Source organism: Oryzias latipes, chromosome 12, assembly GCF_002234675.1.
Source record: "Oryzias latipes chromosome 12, ASM223467v1".
Classification (NCBI taxonomy): domain Eukaryota; kingdom Metazoa; phylum Chordata; class Actinopteri; order Beloniformes; family Adrianichthyidae; genus Oryzias; species Oryzias latipes.
The window spans coordinates 13,812,343-13,820,070 of record NC_019870.2 but is presented as its reverse complement, the minus strand read 5'-3'; the positions used below and the strand labels follow the sequence as shown (position 1 = coordinate 13,820,070).

The following is a 7,728-nucleotide window of genomic DNA, read 5'->3' as shown; positions in this document are numbered from 1 at the left end:
GTAAAATAACTATGAAAGCTATGTGTTATTTTTAAGCTGACTCAACAAAAAAAAAGATTCATCTTAACTAAAGCAAATAATTACGTTAAATCAATGTAAAAAGTTTATCTTTCCAACATCCAGACGTGGTCTTATCAGCCTCTCACAGTGGAAAAAGTATTATCTGAGCTTCTTCTTCCACTAAATAATCTTCAAATGGACACGCCATGCTGCTTCACCTCTGAAAACAAACTAACCTTCATCTAAACCTGCTCCAGACCAGGTTATATTTAGAACATGAGGTGCTGTGGGAACTAAGCATACCCTGAAACATGCCTCCGAAAGCTGAGGTTATCCGCTTCCACAGCCTCAAAATTACCATGGTAACTAGCATAACCTGCTTTCTGTAATACCCCCCAGCTTGTTACCTGGTTGAGCGACACCTTTGCTCAGGAGCAATTGACCAATCAAAAGCCAAAATCTCAACCTTCAAAGGCCATAGATGTGAAGTCAAAATGAAAATGTTGAACTATTTACATACTCTTTTTTTTTTTTTTTTTTTTTTTTTTTTCTTTTAACTTGTTCTGTCCAACAGCTGAGCAAACAGATTAGAGCTGAGGGCTTTTTGTGTTGGACAGGTTTTACTATCACAAAAAGAGGTTATATAGCTTCAAGAAACTAGAGTGTAGATTTGTATAAACCCCTTTTTGTTGTATTATTTTTTATTTATTTGTTACATTTAGTGTGTGTGGGGAGGGAGAGGGGAAGAATGTGAGGGGAGGGTGGAAGAGAGTAAAAGGAAGAAAGGTGAAAAGGTGGGGGATACAAGCACTGATTTGACTAAGTTATTAATTTAAGCTGTAACAATTATACCAGATCTGCTGGAAAGACGAATGTTACATCAAAGGTGAAAATCTGACACTAAGATGAGCGAGAAAAAAAAAAAACTGTCCATCAATACACTGTAGGTAAGGAGGAGGGATGAAGCAGACAGGGAGCGGTGTGGAGTGTGCACGTGCACGTGGGGGTGGAGATACATGCATGCTGCCGACGTGAACCGTGTGTTCATAAAGGGAGCCACATCCTACCCAGCCAGACCAGCCAGACCAGGAGAGGGGAGGAGAGCCCCCCAGGCCAGAAGCCCCCCCAGCATCCGGACCCAGGCAGCCCGGGAGGGGAGGAGGAGGGGACCGCCCACCCCACCAGCCAAGCACAGAGAGGGCCCCCCTACAGGGGCCCCCCCAATGCCCAGAGGCACAAGCGAACCCAGTGTCCGGCCCCCAGGCCACAAGACAGGAGCGCTTAGCCGTACCAGGCGGCAGCCATGAGGGCCACCGGGCGCCGGACACCGAGACAAAGGCCAGGGACGAAGCCAGGGCCCCCGGAACCCAAGAGCCGGCCACCACCCGACCGGCGCCCCGTCCCCGCAAGCCAGCCCAGGCCCGCGACCTTAGCAACCCAGGGATCGCCACGCACCCACAGCCACAGCCACCCCCCTAAAACCCTACGCACTACCACCCCCCCCGCCATAATATCTGACCCCCCCCTCCCCAACCCTCTCAGTGCCCTCCCCTCTCTGTGATGGGGAGGGAAAGCCCCAGAGGGTCCCAGCGAGCCAGCCCCCAGGTCGGTCCTACCCATGCACTCACACACACATACTCACAATCATCTGGTTACCCTCCCTACCCCCGCCGCCAAGCAGCAACCCCCCCCCCCAGCCGGCCGACCCCCAGCGCCGCATGCCCGAACTATTTACATACTCTACATACATCTATCGATCTGTCCGTCCGTGCCATTCCTAACCCATAACTCTGTCATCCATGTCTCAATGGACCTTGCTTTGGTCACTGGTGCACAGTCCTGTTGAAAGAGGAGGGGGCCCACTCCCAACTGTTCCCACAAGGTTGGGAGCATGGAATTGTCCAAAATGTTTTGGTATCCTGAGGCATTCAGAGTTCTTTTCACTGAAACTAAGGGGCCAAGCCCAAGTTTTGAAAAACAAGCCCACACCATAATTCCTCCTCCACCGAATTTCAACAAAGCATCAAACATTAATCAAAATATACATGACCCAAACTAGAATGCTGGGAGTCACTTTAGCACCCACCTCATGCTTCCCAGCCTGATTTCTCCTTATGAAAATAAGATTACTAAACCGTGAAAGGTGATTTCTCTTGATCATATAATTTTATCACAATTTTTGTAGATGATTGTAAAACATTGCGTCCACTTTTGTGATTATATATTTTGTGAGTGGTGTGTGCAGCACTCAGAAACTGCACGCTGGGGTTGCTGGGAGATGGAGTGCATTCATTACTCTGGAGATGGTTCCCGCTGGTCACCAGAGGGGAAGACAGAGCTGTGACTCTTGAGAATATATCAATGGTGACATTCCTGTGTGAGGACCGTAAGCTAAAAGCGCATTCAAAAACCTCTGTTCAATGCGGTCTTGAATGCACCACGCATGCTCTGTGTGCACGTGGCATCACAAGTAGAATGCTGTGTGTCTATGCTCTGATAAGTCAGATTTTAAACTGTGGGTAACTTGTTTCACTGCTTTTATGCTTCTGATCTGCCTTCTGCCCCATATAGTAGCTTGATTTAATGAGGAATAGGGCAGTTCTTCTCCAGTCCAAATGTACTCTTAAGCATGTTTAAATCTCTGACCTATTTAACTACTTTAATCCTTCGACAGTTATGACTAAAATCTGTGAAAAAGAGAGAAGCAAGCTCTTAAAGGTTTGGTAGGTGGCTCTTAAAAGAGCCGTTGTGGATTCTGGAGCGGCCATGGGTCTGCTCCCTCTCCTGGAATGTGGATGATGGAGTCTCTCAGCCAGAGAGCCTCTCTGAAAAGGTTGTTGGCAGCAACCTATTTTTATCCCATCTTCAGTAATCACAGCCTCATCACTGCAGGTTCCAGTCATGCTGAGGACCTGATGAAGCTGTGCAGAACACGAGAACTTCACACTCTGCTCTGGAAGTTCAATCAGGGGCTCATACAGTGTGTAGAGAGCATCCAAAAGGCATTCTTCTCAGCCGGGCTGGGGATAGGTCGTCGTTAAAGATGCACCTCTATCGGGGTGGGAGCCGCTCAGGCAAGGACTACCCCGTAGCAATTAAGGAAGAAACCACCAGACCAGCACTAACTGGTCGGGCTCAAGGGTGGGGCCCTGGTAACTCTTTATGGGGTGGGGTGGGGTGGGGGGGGAGTGGGGGTTAGTGGATCTAGGAATAAAAAGGTTTTAGTTTGAACCGCCCTTAGTCTGGCCCGTCTCCCAGGACCAGTTTGAGGTGGATCACCACCCGACTACTGGCTCCTGGGATCATTCGGGCACGCAAACCCCTCCACCACGATAAGGTGGCGATTCAGGGAGGGGATACTAATCAGTCACTAGCCAATCACTAAGAATTATTGTGGGGAAACCGAAGGGCTCGGAGAAAACCCACAGGACTTATTTGGGTTCATTATCTATCAATTTTTGTGACTGATATCTATCTATCTATCTATCTATCTATCTATCTATCTATCTATCTATCTATCTATCTATCTATCTATCTATCTATCTATCTATCTATCTATCTATCTATCTATCTATCTATCTATCTATCTATCTATCTATCTATCTATCTATCTATCTATCTATCTATCTATCTATCTATCTATCTATCTATCTATCTATCTATCTATCTATCTATCTATCTATCTATCTATTTTTTTATTAATTAGTAATTTATTATTCATTATAGTTAGTATCTTCTTCTTATAATTATAGTTTTATTTTGTTAGTATTATAAAAGTTAATCCATCTATCTATCCATTTATTTATTTATGATTTTTTTTAGTTTATTATTTATTATAATTATTACAGTTTTCTCTTATAATTATTATAATTATAGTTTTTTTGTAAATATTATTATTAATATATTATTATTTGCATTCATATGACATAATCTAGACCCTAGACCCGCCGGGAACCAGGAACCCTTTTTGGTAAGGCACCCTGATGCTGTTCAAGTGCAGCTCTGTATTGTTGGAACCTGCTGGTTCTTTGTGTGATTTCAGAGGTTTCCTCCAACACAGGCTGACTTGGTTGGTTCGGAGCAGGAAGCTCTCCTTGTACAGCCACTGTTTTGTGGCGGCCAAGCGTTCATAGCGACATCGGTTTTTTATCCTTCAATGTCTACTCTTCTTATCATTGTGAAGCAGAATTCACCAAGCTTTGGATTGTTCACCCACTTACAGGGAATGTAAGCCGGGTTTAGACCGTCGGGAAACAGCTTCGTTTTTTAAATTAATTATTAGTTTAATATTTATTATAATTAATATTGTTTTTTTTAATACAGTTTTATTTTGTTAATATTATTAAAGTTATTTATCTATCTATACATATTTTTTATTAATTAGTAGTTTATTATTTTTTATAAATAATGTTTTTTTCTTATAATTATAGTTTTATTTTGTTAATATTATTATTAACGTTTACATATTTTTATTTACATTCATATTACATAATTCGTTTTTACGTTTTTTTTTTTATTATTACTATTACTATTCTTTCTTTGAACTTTTATATCTTTTTTTTTTTATTCAGGGTTGCCTAAATTTAGCTTCTTAAGGTCCTAGACCCGTCGGGAACCAGGAACCCTTTTTGGTAAGGCACCCTGATGCTGTTCAAGTGCAGCTCTGTATTGTTGGAACCTGCTAGTTCTTTGTGTGATTTCAGAGGTTTCCTCCAACACAGGCTGACTTGGTTGGTTTAGAGCAGGAAGCTCTCCTGGAGCAGCTCTGGCTGGAGTCCGAAGAGGGCGCCTCAAAGCAGCGTTTTGTGGTTCTTGTGCAGACTTTGAGGCTTTGGCTTTTAGAACTGCATTTTCAGCCAGAAGTGCTTCGTGTTCGTTTTTTGCAGCTTCATATTTGACCTCCAGGTGTTTTTGGCCCAGAATTTCTGAATTGATCTTTTCTAAATCTTTGGTGAGGTTAAAATTTTGTTTCTTCAATTCTGCAATGCTGGTCTCCATTTGTGGATATTCTGTGGCCAATCCTTCTAATTGTTCTTTCATGATTTCCAGATTTGTGCGTTCCTCCAAAAGGGATTTATTGATTTCTTGGACTTTGCTGATGGACTCTGTGGTTTCATTGAATTTTTCCGTCATTGGCCTGAAGTCCTCACATTGCTGTGAAAGAACTCTGATCTGCTGCTTTATTGTTTTGTATTCACTCTCCACAGCCTTTTTCTCAGCCTGCAAAGAGGAATACTGAAGCATCATGTCAGAGTCTTTCTCATTCTTTTTCTCCAGCTCTGTCAACTTTTCTTTCAGGTTGGCATTTTCTTTCTGCAGAGACTGGAACAAATCCGATTCTTCTTTGTACTTCTGTTCCAACTCATCTGGAGACACACCAAGGTTTTTGCGGATGCGTGCCCTTTCCTTGTGTAGCTTTACTTTTAGAGTTGAGAACTCCGAGGTGAGGACTCTGTTTTGGGTTGAGACCGTTTGTTGTTCAGCTTTCAATGCAGCAAATGTTTCTTTTAAATCTTGGAGATTTTTGAGGTTCTCCTGATGGTCTTTGACTTCTTTGGTGAAACGTTCATTTTCTTGTTTCAACGTTAGAATGTATGATTTGGCTTGAAGGTATTCTTGTTCTGACTGGATAAGTTGTTCCTGCTCTTTTTTCAGATTTTCCAGTGTTTTCAAGAGTTCAGCGTTGTTTTGTCTCAGTCCATTAAGGTTGATGGTAATGTCCTGGTGCTGCTGAACCCAAAGTTTTGCCTCCTCACACTGCACAGTGAGCTGGATAATTTCAGTATCAAGGCTAGAGTTCTCCTCTTCCAGAGACTTGGTTTGGATGAGGATGGAGGCGTGACGTTGTTTTGTTGCTGCCTCCTCCTCACGATGGCTTTGGAGGTCTTTGAGCTGGTTCTGGAGGGCAGTGTTTTTGTCCTGCAGTGTTTGGAGGCGATTCTTCTCGTCTTTGAGCTGAAGTTCCAGAGGTTCAAGGGCCACAAGGGTGGTTTGGACCCTGTGAACCTCTTTCAGTAGCTCACTGTTCTCCTGACTGAGAGCTTTGGCGGTGAGTTTGACTTGGATTAACTCGGTGGATAACTCTTTAGTATCCCGAACTCTGGCCTGGAGTTCCTTTAGAGTTTCTTTGAGGGTGGTGTTGGTCTCTGTCAGGAGGTTGACTTTTTCCTGTTGGTTCTTGCAACGGTCCTCCAGGGGTTTTTGCTCCTGGATTTTCTTGTTGACACGTTGCAAGTCCTTTTCCAGCTTCTTTGTAAGTGTGGCGGCCGATTTCTTTGCCTGGCAGAGTCCAGAGAAGGTCTCTCTCAGATTTTTCTTGCCTTCCAGCTCAGCGGCGAGGGTTTGCAGCTGGTTGGTCAGCAAGACGTTTTCCTGGACTCTTTTCTGAAGTTTGGAAAGGTTCTGTGTGAGGCAGCTCTCCTCAACACCAGAATTTCCAAAATGGCGAGGGAACATTTTAAATATTGATTTTCAGGATAACTAAGAAAATCTTTAAAATGTTCTCGTGGATGATAAAGAATGTAGATGCAGTTTTTGTAACGTAGAAAAAAACTGCGTGTTCCTCAGTAGCTCGAAGGTACCTGACGAGATTGCAAGGTTTTCGTAGCTGGGGAACAGAACGTATGCTCTCTGGTAGGAACCAAACGGGCAATGAAACAGAATTAGTTGAGGGTCCTATAAGGCAAAAACATGTGTGACATCATACTCTAAGCCTTTCCCCCATGAAGATCAAAGGCCTGGGCGGAGACATGCCCAGGCAAAGTCCTCTCGATGATGATGTCACACTTGGTAATGTCCCTCATCATGTGTGACATCACCAAGAGTGACATCACCAAGAGGAATGTCACTCATCGTGTGTTGCATGGCCCCTCCCCCCACTGTTTTGGGGCATTGCATTGCGCTTGGTGATGTGTGGCTTGGATGCAGCTGCTCGGCCATGGAAACCCATTCCAAGTTCTCTGCGTTCTGTACTTGGACTAATCTGAAGGTCATATCAAGTTTGGAGCTCTGTAGCAATTGAAGTCTGCAACCACTTTGCACTATGAGGTTCAACATCCGCTGACCCCTCTCTATCAATTATTTATATGTCTATCTATCTATCTATCTATCTATCTATCTATCTATCTATCTATCTATCTATCTATCTATCTATCTATCTATCTATCTATCTATCTATCTATCTATCTATCTATCTATCTATCTATCTATCTATCTATCTATCTATCTATCTATCTATCTATCTATCTATCTATCTATCTATCTATCTATCTATCTATCTATCTATCTATCTATCTATCTCTCTATCTATCTATCTATCTATCTATCTATCTATCTATCTATCTATCTATCTATCTATCTATCTATCTATCTATCTATCTATCTATCTATCTATCTATCTATCTATCTATCTATCTATCTATCTATCTATCTGTCTGTCTGTCTGTCTGTCTGTCTGTCTGTCTGTCTGTCTGTCTGTCTGTCTGTCTGTCTGTCTGTCTGTCTGTCTGTCTGTCCGTCTGTCTAACAGAAACCCAAACCTGCTGCAGTTTGTTGTATTTGAAAACATAGGATTTAGTCCGAACGTTTAGTTTGCAGTAATATGATGGAATTTCTGGAAGTTTCTGACTCCTGTGTGTGACAGCGGCGGCCGGCTCTGACAGGAACTCCGTTTCACCGCAGAGTGACGTTGCCTTCACTGACCCTGAGGGAGAACAGGCTAGCTCTGTG

The 7,728-nt window shown here is 43.2% G+C and overlaps 1 protein-coding gene across 1 annotated transcript; it reads right to left on the bottom strand.

Moving 5' to 3' along the window:
- Positions 1 to 4,554: 4,554 nt before the first annotated feature.
- Positions 4,555 to 7,067, bottom strand: LOC111948388 (paramyosin-like). Its single transcript, XM_023961171.1, has one exon. The coding sequence runs from the start codon at positions 6,454 to 6,456 to the stop codon at positions 4,600 to 4,602; it is 1,857 nt and encodes a 618-aa protein (XP_023816939.1). The 5' UTR covers positions 6,457 to 7,067; the 3' UTR covers positions 4,555 to 4,599.
- Positions 7,068 to 7,728: the final 661 nt, after the last annotated feature.

Excerpts from the sequence above, each read along its gene's own strand:
- LOC111948388 (XM_023961171.1), bottom strand. The coding sequence starts at position 6,456 with ATGTTCCCTCGCCATTTTGGAAATTCTGGTGTTGAGGAGAGCTGCCTC.